Below are 20,826 nucleotides of genomic sequence, written 5' to 3' on the forward strand. Positions count from 1 at the left end.
CACTTGATCTAGTGCACACTGATTTGTGTGAGATGCCACAGTTATCACTAGGGGGTGCAAAATATTTTATTACTTTCATTGATGATGCCACACGTAAGGTGTGGGTCTTTTTCTTGAAGCATAAGGGAGATGCCTTAGATGCTTTCAAGAAGTTTGTCGCTCAGGTTGAGAATCGGACAGGTCGTAGGCTGAAATGCCTCAGATCCGATAATGGGGGTGAGTATGTGTCACATGCTTTTGTGTAGTTTTGCCAAGCTAAGGGCATCAAACAGGAACTCACAGCCCCTCATAATGCATCTCAAAATGGTGCAAGTGAGCGGATGAATCGAACTATTCAGGAGAAGGTTCGATGTATGTTGTCTTATGCTGCATTACCCCATGGCTTTTGGGCAGAAGCCGTGCAAACAGCAGTTCACATTATTAACAGGTCGCCAAACAAGGCTTTGGAGTTGAAAGTGCCAGAGGAGGTGTGGTCTGGCAAGCCACCTTCATATAAGCACTTACGTGTATTTGGCTGCGAGTGCTTTGCTCATGTACGCAAAGAACTGCGCACCAAACTGGATCCAAAGTCTATCAGATGCATCTTTATGGGTTATGGTGACGAAGGTGAAATGGGGTACAGATTATGGGATCCCGTTAAACGGAAGATTATACGCAGCAATGATGTCATCTTTAAAGAAGATAGTGTACACAAGGAACCCGTGCAACCTGTGGAATACAGGAGGGTTATTTATGATGATGTTGGACAGCAAAATATGCCCATTTATATGCAGCAGCAGGCTGCTGCAGATCACCCTGTTCAAGAGGGTATACAGGCTGAAAATCAGCCAGATAATTTTGCCAATGATGCACCACTTGATGTGCCAACAGATGGGGCTGTAGAACAGCCAGATATGGTGGTACAGCCACCCGTCATGCATGAAGAACAGGCTGAACAGCAGCCTAATCCGGAACATTTTGTGAGGAGGAGCACCCGTGCACAATGGCCTCCTGCCAGGTTTGTTCCAGGAGCCAATAATGTGGCTGATTTCATCATGCTGACTGATTGTGGTGAGCCTTCCAGCTTCAAGGAAGCTATGGGAAGAACAGAGAAAAAGAAGTGGGAGAAAGCCATGCAGTCAGAAATGGACTCCCTACTTCAGAATGATACATGGGACTTGGTGCAGTTACCTGCAGGCAGAAAAGTTTTGCCATGCAAGTGGGTTTACAAAGTCAAAGTGGATTCAAATGCTTTACCGAGGTATAAGGCCAGATTGGTTGCCAAGGGATTTAAGCAGGAGAAGGGCATTGACTTTGATGAGATTTTTCCCCCTGTAGTCAAAATGACTACTTTGAGAGCAGTGTTAGCTCTTGTTGCTCATGATGACATGGATTTATGTCAGATGGATGTGAAGACAGCTTTTCTTCACGGAGATCTCCATGATGAGATCTATATGAGTCAGCCAGAGGGATATGCTGTTAAAGGGAAAGAGCAGCTTGTGTGTAAGCTCAAAAGGAGCTTGTATGGACTCAAGCAGGCGCCAAGAGAATGGTACAAGAAGTTTGATGCCTTCATGCAGTCCCAAGGGTATCATCGGTGTGAGACCGATCATTGCTTGTACACCAAACGGGCAAAGGATGGCAGTTTGATGCTACTCATTCTATATGTGGATGACATGCTTATTGCCAGTAAATCTCAGCATGAGATTAGTGCTTTGAAGAAACAACTGCATAAGTCTTTTGACATGAAAGACTTGGGTGATGCAAATCATATTCTTGGCATGCGTATTACTCGTGACAGGTCCAAGGGACTTTTGTTTCTGTCACAGAAAGAGTATATTGACAAAGTACTGCAGAGGTTTAAAATGGAGGGGGGGAAGTCCATTAGTACCGCGTTGCCTCCACATTTAAAACTCAGCAGTAAGGACAGCCCCAGATCAGATGATGATAAGGCTGAAATGGCCAAGGTTCCGTATGCATCTGCAGTTGGATCTTTGATGTATGCCATGGTTGCCACTCGTCCGGATATTGCTTTTGCGGTGGGAGTCATCAGTAGGTATATGGCAAATCCAGGCAAGCGGCATTGGGAAGCAGTGAAAGGTGTCTTGAGGTATCTCAAGGGTACCAAAGACTTTTGCATATGCTATGGTAGGCAGGATGCATTGGTGCATGGCTTTACAGATTCAGACTATGCAGGGAATGCGGATAACCGGAAGTCTACTACCGGTTATATTTTCACATTTGCAGGAGGTGCTATATCATGGGTGTCTCGGTTGCAGAAATGCGTTGCACTGTCAACCACAGAAGCTGAATATGTTGCAGCCACTGAGGCTTGCAAGGAAGCAATATGGCTTACTCGGCTGGTGGGAGATTTGGGAATTACAGGAGATATGCCAGTTTTGCATTGTGATAGTCAGAGTGCTATCATGTTGGCAAAGAATCCGGTCTTTCATCAGAAGACCAAGCACATAGAAGTGAAATATCATTTCATCAGGGAGGTACTGGAAGACAAGCGACTTGAGCTTGTGAAAGTGCATACTGATGATAATCCTGCAGATTTGCTCACTAAGAGCTTGCCTACAGAGCGGTTTGCACATTGCCGCCACATCATGGGATTAGGATGAGACCATTCTTATTTTATGGTCTTGTATACAGTAACTGTATATTGCTGTAATTTTTTATTCTTTTCTCCCCTTTAGGCACATTGGCCTTTAGGTGGGAGGTTGTTGGGGTAAAGGCACATTGCCAACCCTTCTTTAAAAGATAGGACACCTATGACTGTCCTAAGACAGTCATAGGGTAAACCTAATCCTAATAAAACATAAGTGAGTTTGTGGTGTGGCTCACTCTCACTTCACACCCGCACTAGAGTGTCACTCTCTCTCTCACTCTCACTCTCTTGCTCCCTTCCACTTCTCTTCCCCTCTCAATCATGTGTGCCAACTATGTGCTCACTAGAGCACCCACATGGGCATTGAAGAGAATCAATCCCTATGAAGCATGGACATGCTAGAAGCCTGTGATTTCACATATGTGTGTTAGAATCTCACTGTGCCCACCTGTGAGCCCCCTATTGGAGGGGACAAGGGGCAGTGAGAGGTAGGAGGGCCGGGAAGAGGTCGGCATCAGAGGGAGGATCGCATGGTAAATATAGGCGACCAGCACACGGGCTGGTCGCAGCCTGCAACAGCAGGTATGAGGGGGCTCTAGGCCTCACATGGAGGCACCAGCAGCAGCACAGACTGGCCGCCCAGGGCACCCTTATATAGGGGCCTGTGGCTGGCCAAGTTGGCCCCCAACCAGGGCCACCGACTAGGGTTGGCGACCAGGGCCAACCATGGTCGGTTTATGGGGCCCCTATGGTCGGCCGCCAGACAGGGTAACCAACCCTGCTGGTCTCTCATTTGAAGGGGCCTGGACAGAGCCTATAAAAGGCCCACTTCTGCATTCAGCCCAGCATCCAGTGCAATACAGAAAGCCCTTCTTCAAGGCTGTGTTCAGCACTCAGATCTGGGACAGTTTTCTGAGAGAGAGTTCATCAGTTTTCTCCAACACTCTGCTGTGATTTGTATTGCTCCCTTGGAGCCATTTTCTGCCCACCATCCGGTGGATGAATATACTCTCTCTCTCCGTCTATATTTACTGTTATTTCTGAGTGTGTTTTTTGTCGCATCTGTGATCACCTATCTAAGTTGAGTGTGTAAGAGTTGGAGAGATCTTGGGTGGAGGATTGAGTGATTCATTCCCTCCTCGTTTCTAACATGGTATCAGAGCACTAGGCTCTCAACTCTTCTTCATCAAAGCACTCTTTGAAGGAAGGAGTCCCTTGGCAGAAAGGCGATTCCGTTTTCAGCTCAGGCTAGCATGGGAGGTTAGTACATCTTTTTGCTTCAGTTTTTTCAGTTTGCTATTCACCGAGATGGATCAGCGTTTAGAAGCCTCTACACCCACTGCTCGTCCTTCCTCCTCCTTCAGTCATCTTCCTTCTTCATTCATTCCCAATTTTGGTGAAGCTGGAAAGCTCGATGGGACGAACTATCCAATTTGGAAAGTCAAGATCCGAAGGTGGTGGCACGGAAGCTGTGGACGATAGTGATTGGACCGAGGTGAAGTCGGAGGACATTGTGGACAAAAGAGGCGATGTTCTATTTGAAGCAGATGCGGATGAACTCAGTGCATGGGAGGAGAGGGATGCTCAAGCCTTAGCAATGCTAATCGGCACGACAGCGGATGCTATGATCCCTCATATCCAGTTGGCAGAGACATCTCCAGAGGCGTGGGCCACACTGAAGGAGCTGTATGAAACCGACAATACAACCTATATCATTACTCTTTAGCATCAACTTTATAATCTTGATATGAATGAGGGTGATACTGTGCATGACCATCTAACAAAGGTGAAAGTCGTGCGGGACTAGCTCGCAGCGGTTGGTTAGAAGGTGGACTCGAGTCAATTGGCGTTGCTCACACTCCACAAGTTGCCATGGAGTTTCAAAAGTTTTGTGACTACGGTCACTGCGGGTCAACGGACTAAGCCACTCATCTTTGAGAAGCTTGGTCCACTACTGCTTTAGGAGGAGGCTCGAGAGAAACTCCTTACGCAAACCAACGAAAAGGCATTAGTGGCCAAAGACAAGCTTAGAAAAGGCAAGTCAAAGGAATTCAAGAAGTCAGAGGATGTAGACTGAAAGAAGAAAATGAAGTGCTTTTACTGTGAAAAGCTTGGCTACTCCGCCAAAGAATGCCGAAAGAAGAAGGCGGATCAGAAGCGGAAGAAAGAAGCCAGGATCAAAGAAGAGCCTAAGAATGACTCTGCCAATGTGACAATAGGACAGTTGTTTTTAATCAGTGAACATTGTTCAGCATATGCAGTCAATGAAGGAAAAGAGAGTTGGTATGTTGATAGCGGAGCTTCAAAGCACATGTCTAACAGAAAGACTTGGTTCACACTCGGATTCCAAAGTTTTTGTCGGGGATAGCCGGACATGTCCTGTGAAGGGCATTGGTAGCATTCCTTTCATTACGACCGTGGGAGAGGAGAAGGATATCTTTGGAGTACTTTATGTACCCAACCTTTGCAATAACTTACTGTCTTTAAGTCAGATGGACAAGAACAACATGTCAGTTGTCTTTGAGGACGGTAAGGTCACTGTGACATCCAAAGCAAATGGACAGATGGTGGCTCAAGGAGTCGAAGAAAACGGAATGTTCAAACTTTGGCATGAGCGCTTCGGTCACGTCAGCTGTGGAACCTTGGCTGAAATGTCAAAGTCGAAGATGGTGGATGGACTTCCACCCATTACAGGCAATGATGGTATCTGTAGGGCTTGTCTAGAAGGCAAGTAGCAGAGGGACAAGTTCCCATAAGAGGCCTCGTTTCGGGCCAGCAAACCACTTGAGTTGGTTCATGCCGACATTTGTGGCCCAATGTCTACAACATCGTGGGCAGGATCCAGGTACTCACTTCTCTTTGTGGATGATTTCAATAGAATGACCTGGGTGTATTGCTTGGCTAAAAAGTCACAGGCTTTTGAGAAATTCAAGGACTGGAAGGCGAGAGTTGAAAAGGAGACAAGGGAGAATGTCAAGATGTTCCGTACAGACAGGGGGGGAGAATTCACATCCAATGAGTTCAACACATTTTGTCGCAAGCATGGGATCAAGCGACAACTCACCACAGCACATACATCTCAGCAGAACGGGGTAGCCGAGAGGAAGCACAGAACCACCACAGAGACAGGGCTTGCTATGATACGAGGGAGGAACCTTTCTAAAGCCTATTGGAGTGAAGTTGTCAATACAACAGTACACATCCTCAACAGGACCAAGACGAAGGCCGTCAAGGAAAAGACTCCATATGAGGCATTTTATGGTAAGAAGCCCTCTATCACTCATCTTCGCATTTTTGGTTCTAACGCATGGGTGCATGTGCACAAGGAAGAGAGGACCAAGCTTGATTCCCAGAGCATGTATCTTTGTTGGGTATAGTGAAGAATCCAAGGCCTATTGTCTCTTCGACCCAGTAAAGAAGCAGATCCTTATCAGTCGGTATGTCATCTTCGAGGAAAAGGAACTTGAACCCTAGGAGGAGCCTCAGATTGAGGAGGAGATTGTTCAATCCCTGAACCCACCCTGCCTCAGGTTGACCATCCAAGAGGTGGAGAAATCGGAAGCTGATGTTCCACAAGGTATTGAGGAAGAGCAGGATGTTCTAGAAGTAGTTCGAGCTCCTCCTCCCACTGAGAAGCAGAAGAAGTTGCCTCAATGGTACCTAAGAACATTGGAAGACTCTCGAGTCACCGATATACCTGAGAGTAGCAGTTCTGGATTGTGTCGGTCCCAACGACTTAAGCAGACCCCATCCGTGAACTTTGCGTTGGTGGCTCAGCTTGAAGAGCCAAGGTCCTTCGAGGAGGCGAAGGACAATCCAAGAATGGCAGGCTGCCATGCAGGTAGAGATGGATGCTATCCTGAAGAACAATACCTGGGACTTAGTGGCCAGGCCCCCGCGATGGAAAGTCATCGGCACTAAGTGGGTATACAAACTTAAATTCAAATCGGATAGTGGCGTGGATAAGTACAAAGCAAGATTAGTGGTCAAAGGTTTTGCTCAGACTGAAGGCATGGATTTTGATGAAACTTTTGCTCCCACAGCTCGCATGGTTACTATCCGGACAGTGATTGCCCTTGTTGCCCAATTCCATTGGCCTATTTTTCAAATGGACATGAAGTCCGCATTTCTTAATGGAACCCTTCAAGGAGGAGGTGTACGTAGAGCAGCCACAGGGCTTTCAAGATCCAGGGTCCCCATTAAAAGTCTGCAGGTTGAAGAAGGTGTTATACAGGTTGAAACAGGCCCCCAGAGCTTGGTACCAAAGGATAGATGTATTCTTTTAGAAGATAGGGCTAAGTCGGAGCCCTTCTGAGGCAAACCTCTACTTGTTCATTGAGAAGGGGTTGCGATTGGTACTCATCCTCTATGTTGATGATCTTATCTTGACAGGTGACCATGTTAAGAAGATTTCCTAGGTCAAGGAGCTACTCATGACTGAGTTTGAGATGACTGACCTTGGGTTATTACACTACTTCCTTGGGACGACCTGATATTTGTTATGCAGTTGGGCTATTATGCCAGTTCTCTGCTTCTCCCAGGAAGAGTCATTGGGATGCAGGTTTACGGGTGCTGAGGTATCTGAAGGGTACTTGCACCTACGGGATCACCTACACCAAAGGCATCAAACTAGGCGGGTTCTGTGACAGTGATTGGGTGGGTGATGCTGACACTAGAAGATCAACAACAGGGTATTGCTTCTTACTTGCATCTGGTGCCATCTCTTGGCTGAGTAAGAAGCAACCCATAGTGGCCCTTTCATCCACCGAGGCAGAGTACAAAGCCGCATGTACAGCAGCTTGTGAGACACTGTGGTTGAGGTGGATTTTGGAGGACATGGACGTGAGTCAGGAGGACGCAACAATGCTGATGTGCGACAATCAGAGTTGCATAGCCATTGCCAAGAATTCAGTGTTCCATGCGTAGACCAAGCACATCGAAGTTCGTTACCACTTTGTTCGAGAGCTCGTCATCAACGACGTGCTCGAGCTCATGTACTGCCCGACCGCTGACAACGTGTCCGACCTCTTCACGAAGGCACTCCCTCGAGAACAGATGGAGCACCTCATCAGACGTATGGGGATTGGCCCCACAGTTGTGACATTGAGGGGGGGTGTTAGAATCTCACTGTGCCCACCTGTGAGCCCCCGATTTGAGGGGACAAGGGGCAGTGAGAGGTAGGAGGGCTGGGGAGAGACCCAGGCCGGCATCAGAGGGAGGATCACATGACCAGCACACGGGCTGGTCGCAGCCTGCAACAGCAGGTATAAGGGGGCTCTAGGCCTCACATGGAGGCACCAGCAGCAGCATAGACTGGCTGCCCAGGGCACCCTTATATAGGGGCCTGTGGCTGGCCAAGTCGGCCCAACCAGGGCCACCGACCAGGGCCAATCCTGGTCGGTTTATGGGGCCCTTGTGGTCGGCCACCAGACAGGGTAACCGACCCTGCTGGTCTGTCATTTGAAGGGGCCTGGGTAGAGCCTATAAAAGGCCCACTTCTGCATTCAGCCCAGCATCCAGTGCAATACAGAAAGCCCTTCTTCAAGGCTGTGTTCAGCACTCAGATTTGGGACAGTTTTCTGAGAGAGAGTTCATCAGTTTTCTCCAGCACTCTGCTGTGATTTGTATTGCTCCCTTGGAGCCATTTTCTGCCCACCATCCGGTGGATGAATATACTCTCTCTCTCCGTCTATATTTACTGTTATTTCTGAGTGTGTTTTTTGTCGCATCTGTGATCACCTATCTAAGTTGAGTGTGTAAGAGTTGGAGAGATCTTGGGTGGAGGATTGAGTGATTCATTCCCTCCTCGTTTCTAACAATGTGGGTAATTGGGCATTTGGCATTTGCACATGTTCCCTCTCAATTGAGGCACAAACTGGAGGACAAAGTAATGAAATGCGTATTCATTGGCTACAGCAAGGCGATAGAGTCTATAGCCTAGCACGAGGAAGGTTACTGCCAACAGAGATTTTGTTTCTGGTGAGAATTCAGCTTTGCCTTGGCTGGACTTTCAAACAGCCCCTGTAAATGCCTCAGATGTGTTTGATTCATTGCTGCCTCTCAGCCTGATTTGCCTCAGTTTGATTATCATGCGATTGAACAAGCAATTGCAGAGGAGAGAGCTGTCATCAGAGAATAGAAAAAAGTCCCTGGATGGCTGTTGGATACCCTTGGGGACAGCAAGAAGGCTGAAGCATTGGCTGCCTGCGCTAGAGTTGCACAAAGACATATGCTTGGCAATCTTTTGGATGTTTCTTTGATTGCCACAGCCTATGATGAGGAACCTAACAATGTTTTTGAAAGCAGAGAGTGGTTGGGATGCTATGAATGCTGAATACACTTTCAGGATCCACCAACGAAGTGCTGGCTCTTCGATATGCTAGTGCGACCGACTGCCATGTATGCAGCACGCTTCTGGGGATGAGATCTATTGATAGCAGTGTGGAGGAGATTTGAGCGGCTACAGGTGACCATGGAATCTAGGATGATTCAGAGCAAGCCCTTAGTCCCGCATGAGATAGTACAGGTAGAGTTCGCCATGACACCACTACAGATTGATTTAGATAGTGCCTTTCATTCATAGAGTCCGGGACTTTTCTCATTGGAGACTATTGAGGCTGGCTCTAGAGTCATCTAGACAACTAGCTGAGGGTGGGGCAGACACATGGTATGCACGTATATCCACATGGTTTGCCAGACAGGGGATTTAGATGGACAGGCTCTCTCCCTTTCAGTATAGTATGGATGCACCCCCTGAGTCGATCCCATGACATGAGATTAACTGTATCATATGGTTAGATCTTCTCTAGCTCCACACGTCTCGGGCTTGGGGGGGAGATCAGGAGGTCCCCGCCAAGACACAGTTCTATCGTGATCATGTCCTGAATGTCTCGGAGGAGGGATTCATCATTAGACCCCTCTATGTCGAGGACAGAAGAGTCCCACATGCACTGAGGATTGCCATTGGGCAGATGCAGGTTTCATCCTATCAGCTGAGGATTGAGACAGGGAGAGCAACACGTATATCCAGAGAGTAGCGGGCCTACACGCTATGCACACTGAGAGTGGTTGAGACAGAGGAACACTTTCTCTGTGCCTGCCCAACCTATTGCGAGGTGTGGGGGCAATACCACTGTCTCTATCAGGATGGGAGTGGCTTCGGCCCACTATCGCGATTGATCCACTTCCATGACCAGGTCTGCATTGGGCTCTATCTGCTTGAGATGCGCCGACACAGGGAGACCCTGCTACGACAGAGCAGAGAGCAACAGGAGGCGATCAGACCACAGGATATAGAGAATGACTAGACACAGCGGCATGTCACAGATTTCTATACATTTGAGTCAGCTCCACGACACAGTGGAGTGGAGGAGGAGGAGCTAACTGCTATGCGGGTAGTCTAGATTACCGAGAGAGGATTGCAGAGGCCATCCACGACACGGAGAGTGACCAGAGCACAGTCGATTGAGGTCGGTCCTATCACATCTTTTCTCAGAGGGGACCGCCTGAGATGAGGGATCACTCTGAATATAGCTAAGCGGGTTCAGAGATCGAGGAGACCACGCCCCCCTCTGCCACCATAGCATGAGACAGCCAGATAGACTCAGATCTGAGACATTTTCACCGCTCATAGACAAGCTACCACAGTGCCGAGTTTCAGTTTCTAAGTTCCAGCTCCAGCTCTCAGCTTTCTCTAGGTAGCAGATAGCACATGATATGATATGATATGTTTTGTACTTGACTTTGCTTGAGCTACTGAGCTCTCTTTATTTTAGCATAGCACTTAGGAAGTGCCCTTTGCTTCAGCCCTTTGTGGCTTGTATGAGTTTTTCCTTTCTGGTGTCACTTTGTCCCATAGGCCTGCGAGGCCTCTTGCGAATCTTTCTTTCTCTCTCTTTGGTTCATTTATGCTGCACTTCTCACATGGTATCAGAGCCACGGTTGGCTTGAGACCCAAGGTGCAGAGGGAGTGTTGAGCCAACACACAAAGAGGAGGATTAGGGTGCTGTTCGGAAGTGTCTTTGAGGAGGAGCGTGTGCGAGGAGTGGACTGTTTGGGTGACCAGCAAAGGGTGATTTTGAAGGGTTTTTTCAGATCAAAGAGGAGGTGTTCGCGAGTGACGGAAATCGAGGTGTGAAGGTACATTGGGCTGTCAGCCCCTTCATCTTCGTCTTCAACCTTCTCCTTTCTTCGACCCTCAGTTCCTTCTATCCCATCCACCTTCTCTTTCAGGTCATCGTCCTCTTCACTCTAACATGGCGACTTTGTGTGAGATGGCAGAGAACAATACAAAAATTCCAGTGGTACCCATGTTCCCTGTTGACTGCAGTTGGATGGGCTCAATTACGACGTCTAGCGGGTGATGATGGAGTCTTTGTTACAGTCATATAATTTGGCAGATTTCATCTTGATTGGTGTTGCCCGACCAAATTCCCTTGCAAAGGGCCTTGGCATCTTGGCTTAGATGGAGGCCGAGACTTTGTACGAGCTGTGGGACCGTGTCAATGGAAGGGTAAGATCATTCATATTTCTTAACTGTACTCCTCAGGTGATTAATCACATAAAGCACATGTCAGTGGACAAAAGTATATGGGAGCATTTGGGCGTCCATGTATAATCGAACCTCTCCCATGAAGAGGGTCTCACTGGAGGTCCAAATGTGGTTGTTGGATCCCAAGAAGTCTTCATCGATGTGGGACTACATCAAGTTACAGGAACTTCAACAAGAGATCCTCTAGGCGGGGAAGTAGATTTCATCAGAGGACATGGCCGTTCTCTACTATCCCAGTTATCCTCTCAGTATGGGGCCTTCTATTTATCCTTAATCACCAGTGGTAGGGTGAATGAGTTGACCTGGGAGGAATTGGTCCCCATGGTGCTTGACCAAGAGGAGCATTTCGTCGATCGTACCTATGACAGTTAGCCAGAGGCTTTGACAGCTGATTGAAAAGGCAGAAAGCAGTTGACAGCTGAGGAATGAGAAGCTCTCAAGGGATCCTGTACGTGTAACCGTTGTGGTGAGAAAGGTCATTATTGGCGTCAGTGTCCCTTAGGAATGTTGAGGGGTCCAGTAACCAAATGGCCAAAGTGTTACTGCTACGACCACGTATACTCCAACCTTTTAGTAGCACTTGGCAGGCACTGCAAGCAGGCTTTCCAAATCCAGATGGAGGATTGCTTGTTTGTTTGTGGCAGCCTGCCGATCAGGTGCAGGGAGCAGGGAGTCATTTATCGAGGCAGGCGTTCAGGCAGGACCTCGAGTGGTGAGCCACAAGGAGTTGTTCCTTCTGACTCAGGTGGTAGTATGTTACCAGTTTCTATTTTGTTTGGACGTTATGACCAGGCACATCCAGAGGGGGTCTCCTAGTGTTCTGCTGCAGCTATTGTTGTCTGATGTTGCTGGAGATCCAGATGGGTTAGTAGATTGCCATTGTGGGAATCCAGACACAATTGATTGATCCTTAGTGACCTCACGACGTTGATAATATTTCCAAACATGAGGCTATCTACTCTAAATAATTGGTTGCAAATCTGAAACATTTGAGGGAGAGCCATGCTCAACATGTGGCAAGCCATTTGAACTATGAGAAGTAGAAGGGGAAGCATCAAGAGACTCCATCTCATCATCCCCAAATTGGATGATGTCCAAAGGGGTGTCATCATATGGTGGCAAGTCTGCACTAGCGGGCTGCATGCACTCATTCTCAGCAAAGAGAACATCTTTGTTGATTATTACTTTCCTGGTAGCGGGATTATAAAGCCTGAATCCCCTGCTTTCAGTGCTATACCCCACGAAAATGCATTTGACACTCTTGTCATCAAGCTTTGTCCGATGTGCATTTGGAACCAAAGCATTTGCCACTGAGCCAAAAACTCTGAAATGACTAACCTTTGGCTTAAAGCCATACAAAGCCTCAAATGGAGTCACATTAACCAAAGCTTTGGTAGGGCATCTGTTTTGAATATAAGTGGTTGTCACAACTGCTTCTCCCCAAAAAGCCTTTGAGACTCTCTTGAATTTCAGCATGCATGTCGTCATCTCCATGTACGATTCTTCCTCTCAGGGAGTGGATTTTGCTGTGGTGTGTAAGGGCATGTCAAGTGATGTTTAATCTCATGCTGCTTCAAAAATCCTTGGAATGCATGTGACATGTACTCTCCCCCTCTATCTGAGTTGTTGAGTGTTCCAATTCTACAATTGGTTTGGTTCTCAACCATAGCTTTGAACTCTTGAAACCAATAGAACACCTCAGATTTTTCCTTCATGAGAAAAAGCCATGTGAACTGGAGAAGTCATCTATAAAGGTCACAAAGTACCTTGCTCCTCTATGCATGGGAATAGTCATGGGGCCACATACATCACTGTGCACTATCTGTAACACTCTGGTTGTCTTGACCCAATTCTTGCCTTGTTTGCTGAATGGCAAGCGATGGAATTTGCCAAGTGCACACCCCTCACACACTTCATTTGCTGGTTGTTGCAATTTTGGCATTCCCTGAGTCATATTATTGTTGTACAAGTGATAGACATGTCCAAACCTGGCATGCCATAAATCAGCCTGGGAAGTGTTTGCTACAGCCAATACCTTCTGATCATAAGGCTGAGCATCAAGCTTGTATAAGCCTCTGTCATATGTGCCTGTTGCTACAACCTCATACCCTTTCTTTGGATCCTTGATCGTGCATTGGTTATCCTGAAATTCGACCAACATATGTTGATCATGGGCAATGTTTGAAACTGAAATCAGATTTTGTCTCAAATTTGGAACATACCAAACATCTCGGATATACTTAAACTTTCCCATCATCAAGCTGAATAGGAATGTGCCCAACTCCGATGATGTCTTGAGAAGCATCATTGGCACATGTAACCTGTTTGCCATGAACAGGTGTGATGCTTTTATTTTCAAACCACTCCTTGTGAGGAGTCATGTGCTTAGTAGCACCACTGTTGATATACCATGTATCACTTGCAACAAGGGAAGCATCCCTTGATTGATTTTCAGCATTCAAATCCCCCTTGGCATCCATCTTCTCATTAAATGCAGCAAACACAAAATCTCTATCACCTTGGGCAAGATGAGCTTCACCATGTGTATCTGAAGCACGAGTTTCAGTGGGGGCAACAAAATTACTACTAGAGCTGTCCCTTTGTCTTTTCTTTTCATTGGCAGTCCTTTTCTGACACTCTGCGATGTAATGTCCTGGCTTCTTGCAATAGTTGCATTTTTTCTTTTTCTGATTTTTGCTTGAACTGCTTGCATTCCCCTCCTTGGGCTGAGTTGTATGGTTGTGTTTTGGCTCAAACTTTCTCTGAAATTTGCCCTTTCCACCCATGGCAAGCGCTTGCTCACCCTGACGAGAGGCTTTGGCAAAATTTGAGCATCTCTCCTCTTCTTGCAACAAAAGCCCAACTAACTCATCGAATGAGAGTGGGGCTGCCTTGAGAACAATGGTCAATGAAGTGATGAATGTGCCATATGAGGGCGCTAAGCTATTGAGAGTAATAGAGACGAGCTTCTTGTCTTCTATTTCCTCATCAATACTTGCGAGCTGATCACGTAGATCAGTGATCCTGGCAATAGGATCAGTGATGGCCTGGCCTTCCTGCATCTCGAGATCCTTGAGCTGATTTGTCAAGGCAATGGTCCTTGCCTCATTCTTAACATGATGCATGTTTGCCAATCTTTCCCATCCTTGCACGACTTGATAGACGTCATAATGTGCCTCTTCACATTTGTGGCAGTCAAAAACATCGCTTGGAACATCGCTTGGACACTGCGGCGGTCAAACTTTTTCTGCTCCTCCGTCGATGCTATGGGACTAGCAGGAGGGGCTGTAGCAGTCTGCTAATTGCCTGTAGTCTGACCCAAAGAAGCTGTGCTGGATGTAGATGAGCCTGCTGGCCTCACCTCATCCCCACTAACAATATCCGACAAGCCCTTACCAACCAAGATGTTCTTAAGCATGAATGACCACAAGGCATAGTTTGGTCCATCCAGCTTGTGACCCTCGGACAAATTGCCAAAACTGTCTGAAAGAGTTGACATGATGCAAAATGGGATACCCACAAGCTGCAAATGTACCTGCAAAAAGAACTGCAAGTCCAAAGTGCAACTGGCTGCAAATGTGCCTGCAAATCCCAAACTAATGCTGGCTGCAAACGCAAAGTACGATTGGCTGCTCTGAAATGCCACTGACTGCGCAATGCAATCACTGTAAAAACGGCATCAACCAATCACTGCACTCTGTTGCAATCTGAAGTGCAATTCCAAACTGAAAATGCACAACCCAAATCTGAAATAGCACACCCACAAGTGCTCAAATGCATCCAACGGAGCTCAAAGGCATCCACAACTATAAAGTAATTGCAAATGCACCCAACAATGCAGAGTATCTGCAAATGCACCTGAGAGTGCAAGAGTATGGGCTGCAAAAACAGTCCCGAAGTGAAATATACAGCTCAGTGCACCTTGGCCCAAACCACCTGCAAAACAGTCCACTGACAGTGTGGGCAAGCTGGAGATGACAAAGGATCTGAAGTGAGCTGCTTGGAGCTGAATGAAGCTATTGGAGTACTTCTGAACACAATACACGTGTGGGGAAGAGCCTGTGTAAATTCAGGATGTTTTCCTTGGCTGGTTGTCTACAAGGCTGCCATCTCCTTCTTGAGCTTCTCATTCTCAAGTTTCAGTTCTTCCATTGCCTTGTGTGCCTCTTCCGGTGCTCCTTGCATGTCTCTTAGTTGCTGTAATTCTGCCCCCATAGCTTGCATTTGTCATTGAGGCTGGTCTTTTCAGTTTCCCACGCTGCCTTCTCTTCTCCCACTCATTCTTCTTGTTTCTCTCCTTTCTTGATTCCTCTTGCATACGCCCTCCTTGCTTCTTGACTTCATTGAGTGTCTTGTCAATATGTGCTTTCTCTACCATCAACACCACATTGGTGGTCTCGAGGCTGTCTACTTTCTCAATCAAAGCCATACAAATTTTACTAAGGTGAGTCAGAACCTTAGAGGTGTTTTTGGGTGGTGATCCTGGCATGTAGGCTGTCATTGCACTTTCAAGGGCTTTTACATAGCCTCGTGTCGTCATTTCCAATGGCTGGAGCTGTTCACTATTTATTGCATATTCCAGTGCACTTTCTTGATTTGAGACCCTGCTTTCTTGATTTGTTGCGGGTATTGGAGCTGGTAGGAGCGATGGAGTGGAGTTGGAGCGAAGGCCCGAGCTGTGAGAGTTGTGGAAGAGCCTAGAGGCTCTGGCAGCCTATGCAGGGCCTATATGGCCTGTGCTGCAGCTAGGGGTGGTGCATCAGCCCCTATGGCTGCGCTGCTGCAGGCGCTGCAGCTAAGGGTGGCGCAGCAGCGCTTTAGGTGGCGCAAGAAGTGGTGAGGGTGGCGCAGGAGGCACCTACGCAGTGCAAGAGGCGGGATGGTGCAGGGGGGCTGGTGCGACAGCCAGGAGGAGCCTGCGAGGGAGAGAAGGGGCGGGAGGAGAGGGAGGAGGGAGGGAGGAGGGGCGGGAGGGGCTGAGCGGGGAGAGGGGAGGTGTGTGTGAGAGAGAGAGAGAGAGAGAGAGAGAGAGAGAGAGAGAGAGAGCACCTCGCAGAGGAGATCCACCATGAAGGGCAGATCTGGTAGAGATGGTTCCAGATGCTGTCCATGATTGGAGACACAGACTGCACAGGGAGAACCAGCAAGCAAGGCTGCGATGAATCAGCTATGACGTCAGCATCTGTTACCATGTCAGCATGTATGGACTGTTCTGGAGCAATTCTGGAGGCTAGACGTGACCTAAACAGAGGCAGATCTGTAGCAGACAGAAAGGACAGGAATCGCGGGTGTTTTGGAGGGCCTATGTGCCTGGAAAATAGGCTGAATATGGGCAGGCCTGCCTGGGCCAGTGGCAGCCTGCTACGTGGCCAGGCAGGGCCAGCCAAAGGTCTGAAAGTGTGCCCTCAAGGGGGCTTTATAGGCTGCAAAGAAAAGTCGGTGGGGGGGGCTGTTCAAGTCGGCCAGGATGCCCCCTACTGGTTGGTTGTTTTGGCAAGGGCTTCAGCCCTATAAAAGGGGCCATTTGGGGCCCCATTCTTCATCACTTGGAGCAGCCCTCTGACAAGCAGATAGGAGCAGCAGTTAGAAATTGTGCACATCGTGTCACGCGATACTTGAAAGGCACTCAAGGTTTGGGCCTTTATCTTCACTTTGCATGCTTTTACAAATACTGGCTGGGTTGGATGCTATGACACTAGAGTGTCACATATTGGCAATTGTTTTATCCTTGGAGCTTCATGCATCTCTTGTTTCAGCAAAAAGCAGCCTACAATTGCTACTTCTAGTTGTGAAGCTGAGTACAAGGCAGCTTTCACAACTACGGTGGATGTATCTGGCTATGGAAACTACATGCAAATCTTGATGTTGGTCAGACATCTCCCACCAATATCTACACTTACAGTCAGAGAGCTTTAGGTTTGGCTTGCTAGAATGGGGCCACTCTTAAATCCTATCACACTGTTTGAATTTGCCAATAGAAATATATCATGTAGAGCACGATTTTTGATTTGCATCGAGATAATTGTGGTTATTGTTGAAGATCTTTATCATCCATCAAAGTCATAGTACAAAGGAGTTTAATTCTTGCTCATGGCAGACGTACAAGATGTTGTTTTCTACAGTACAAGTGATGATGATTCTCAAATATTTGTGGTGGTGCTTGTACTTTTGATTTAGATATCACAAATTTTCATCAAGCGTTAAAAATGCACACCAACAAGCAATGCAAGTTTTTGCAGTAAAATATGAAAATATAGAATAGATGAAGGTAGCAGTGGAATAACAAGAGATAGACATCTTCTCGTGGTTCTGCTTATCCATTCTCTTCATGATGTTATCCTGTTTCTGACACATATATGCATCATTTGAGCTTGCTTTTTTATATTTTGCAATTTTCATCAGGCAGGAAAAATTGGATTAGGACTTCACTTTTAAGGGTAGAAGATGTGGTAAGGACGTCATATTTAAAGTCTACATTCTCATGTTTGCAGGATGAGAATCATCGATGTGAGGAGAGAGAGTGGATCGGGTATGCATATCGTGTTCATTATTTTGACTTTGAAGCAAACAATGAGAAATTCCTTATATGGGGCCTGACTGCTGCCATTTTGATCCGATGTGCATCGGTAGTCTATCAGTGTGCTCCAGAATTTATTGAATCGCCAGAGTTTGTCCCCATCACTAATCATGTCATTGCCTGATTACTCATAGATTTTCTCTTTTGTTGTCCAGGTCCAGTCTGGAAACCTGATCTGTATTTGTCAGATCATATTTATCTTTATGTCAAAATCTGTTATGGCATTAGCTTCAATAGATTTTACTGAAATAAGTCAGCAATGATGACATAACAAGGAACATGGCCAAAATGTGTCAAACAAAAGTATGCTTTTAAATGATGGATGCAAACAATCACTTTTTGAAGGCCATTGTCTTAAAATTTAGGGATGATTTGGACATAAATCCTAACTCAACGTAATAAATTCAAATCCCTTGCTGATCTCCCTCAGAACAGCAGCAAGCACTCACTCACTGAAATTTCAGGCAATACGAAATGGAGAGGAGAGGAACTCAGTATATTCATCTACAATTGTGGGAAAACTGTTCAAGGAGGAGCCAGATACATCCAGTCAGAGATGCTGGGCAAAATAGCAATCGAGGATGGTTGCCTTCTACTGAGATCTACAGAAGAGAAAGTCTGTCAACTGTAGTCAGTCTGCGGGGCCTTTAGAGGCTTCAGTGGCTGCATAGAATGTCCAGAAAAGAGCTACCTATTTATAGGTAGTGAAGGGGGTCTTGAACCTGCCAAAAATAGCCGACTGGTCTGTAGGAACCTGACTGGGTCTGGTAATTGGCCGACTAGATCTGCTTCAATGTTGTAAGGAAGTTTTTCTTCAATAGGCTGCTGCATCAACCAACTGAGACATGTTCTCATTGCTCAGCTTTGTTCTGACCTCCATTGGGGTTGGTGCTTCTTTGCCTTCCTGCATGTGAAATCTTTTCAGGGCCTTCTGATGATACCTCTCTTGACATATGAAAATGCTGTCATTCTTTTGCCAGACTTCTATACCAAAGAAATAATATGAAATCTGTCATTTTGAACTCCTGCATCAAGAGTCCTTTGACCTCTTGGATCTTCTTTGGTGATCACCCGTGATAAATAAATCATCGCATAAAGGATAATGATCATGGTTGGACAACAAAAATTCTAAATTTGTATGATTGGACATATTCTAGTCTTACAAAGGTATAAAATGATCATGGTTTACCTCCTGAGAAGAGGTAGAGGTTAGGATCAGATGGACTAGGCGATAATCCTATCTCATGGAAGCAGTCATTTATTCTTGGCTACCATGCCCTCCGTACCTGTTTCAGCCCGTAAGGCGCCCTACGAAGTCTGCATACCTTCTTTCAATCACCTGGATGTCAGAACCAGTCTGGTTGCTCAACATACACTTCTTCTTGAAGCTTACCATTTAGAAAGGCAGACTCCACATCCATCAGAAAAATTGGCCACCAATGGTAGGCAGCCAAAGCTATGACTGTGTGTATGATAGTCATCTTGGCTGTAGTTAAGTTGCTCTGCTTGTGCATAGGCTTTGACCACAAGTTTTGTTTTATACTTATCCAAAGTACCTTCAGATTTGTACTTGGTGTGGTTAACCCTATTTCCTGTTCTAGGGTCTATTAATAAGGTCCCAAGTGGTGGTTCTTCAAAATTGTCTCCATTTTTGCTTTCATAGCAGCCTGCCAACGCTGGGATTCTCTTCACTTCTTCAAAGGCCTTTGTTCCACGATCTTGTAGATCTGAACCTATCTTTTGGATCTGCACCATCAATGCATTGTTCATAGTGGGTGTTTTTCTGTGAGACTTCCTTGCATCCGAACTGCTTTTTGGAATACATGTGATTCCTGAATCCGTCATGGTCTTCAGGTACGATTTTGGTAACTTCCGTTCCTTCGCCGGGGTCTGTCTTGTTGGCATGGGTGTGTTAAGACTCATAGACTCTGATCCGTAGTTTCTTGATCCTTTGCCTCCTTTTCTTGCGTGATAGCAAGTCTCAGTTTCTAAGGAACAGGTGAAGGTTTTGGTGCAATTGCTTGTTTCTTGGACTCGTCTCTTGGAACACAACATCCTTGCTTACTACTAGCTTCTTCGTCTCTGGGTCGATAGGCCTTTGATTCCTCTTGGAACACAACATCCTTGCTTACTACTAGCTTCGTCTCTAGGTCGATAGGCCTTTGATTCCTCACTATTACCCAACGAAGATACACCTCTTGCTCCGAGGATCCAACTTAGTCTTATTTGCTTTGTTTACATGCACATAAGCATCTGAACCAAAAATCCTTAAATGAGAAATAATATGCTTCTTACCAAAATACGTTTCGTATGGAGTTTTCCCTTACACTACTTTGGTTTTTGTTCTATTCAAGATGTGAACAACCGTATGAACTACCTCACCACAAAAGCTTCCTCCCTCCCTCTAAGCATACATAGCCTCATTTTTGTGATTGTTTGGTTCTTTCTTTCTGATACTTCATTCTGTTGGCATGTGTGCATAGGAATGAGTTGTCTTTTGATCCTTCTTTCTTGCAATAGGTGTCAAAAGCCTCTGAGGTGAACTCTTCCCCCTTTGTCGGTTTTGAAGGTCTTGATTGATCTTCGTTCCGGACTCTTTCTCGATCCAAGCCTTCAACTCGGCGAAGGCTCGAGACTCCTTTGCAATACAGTAGATCCAAATCATCCTACTTAAATCATTGCAATACCCGGTCGTGGACATCTTTCCACTTATGTCAGAGTGGAACAACCTTGGCTCATTGCATAGCCTTCCTTGAGAATGCCTCTTGGTGTTGCTTGCCCTCCATGCAACCTTGGCATGCTTCACCGCTATCTGCAATATGTAGAAGTCATCCACTAATCTAGCTCTCTACATTTCTGAGAAAGTTCCATAGCTGACATACCTAGACCTTTCATGCCACACTTAAGATCATATTAACACTTTTCCATCATCAAACTCAGCCATCATTATGTTCTTTGTGATCTGATTCAGATAGAACATTCTTGTAGAGATTTGGAACATAAAGAACACTAGAATCCGTGGTGAATGGAATGCTCCCAATTCCTTCGATTGAGCTCTCCAACGGTTACATGTGAATCTTGATGTGTAGGTTGAAAACAAATTCTTGT

At 46.4% G+C, this 20,826-nt stretch overlaps 1 protein-coding gene across 2 annotated transcripts in view; it reads left to right on the forward strand.

Annotated features, from left to right (window-relative positions):
* The window catches only part of LOC147880222 (nudix hydrolase 15, mitochondrial-like), an 85,125-nt gene extending 67,058 nt beyond the window's left edge, over window positions 1-18,067 (forward strand). Inside the window, exons 4-5 of one of the 2 annotated variants that reach the window (XM_087370693.1) lie at window positions 17,633-17,670; window positions 17,874-18,067. In XM_087370693.1, the coding sequence (XP_087226819.1) occupies window positions 17,633-17,670; window positions 17,874-17,892 (57 nt within the window). In that variant the 3' untranslated portion in view covers window positions 17,893-18,067. Of the gene's footprint in view, window positions 1-17,632 lie in introns of both variants that reach the window. The other variant, XM_087370692.1, reaches the window with a different exon arrangement.
* Window positions 18,068-20,826: the final 2,759 nt, after the last annotated feature.

Source organism: Dipteris shenzhenensis, chromosome 32 (genome assembly GCF_047967505.1).
Source record: "Dipteris shenzhenensis isolate YYH24624 ecotype China chromosome 32, Dip_SZ_1.0, whole genome shotgun sequence".
NCBI classification, from domain to species: domain Eukaryota; kingdom Viridiplantae; phylum Streptophyta; class Polypodiopsida; order Gleicheniales; family Dipteridaceae; genus Dipteris; species Dipteris shenzhenensis.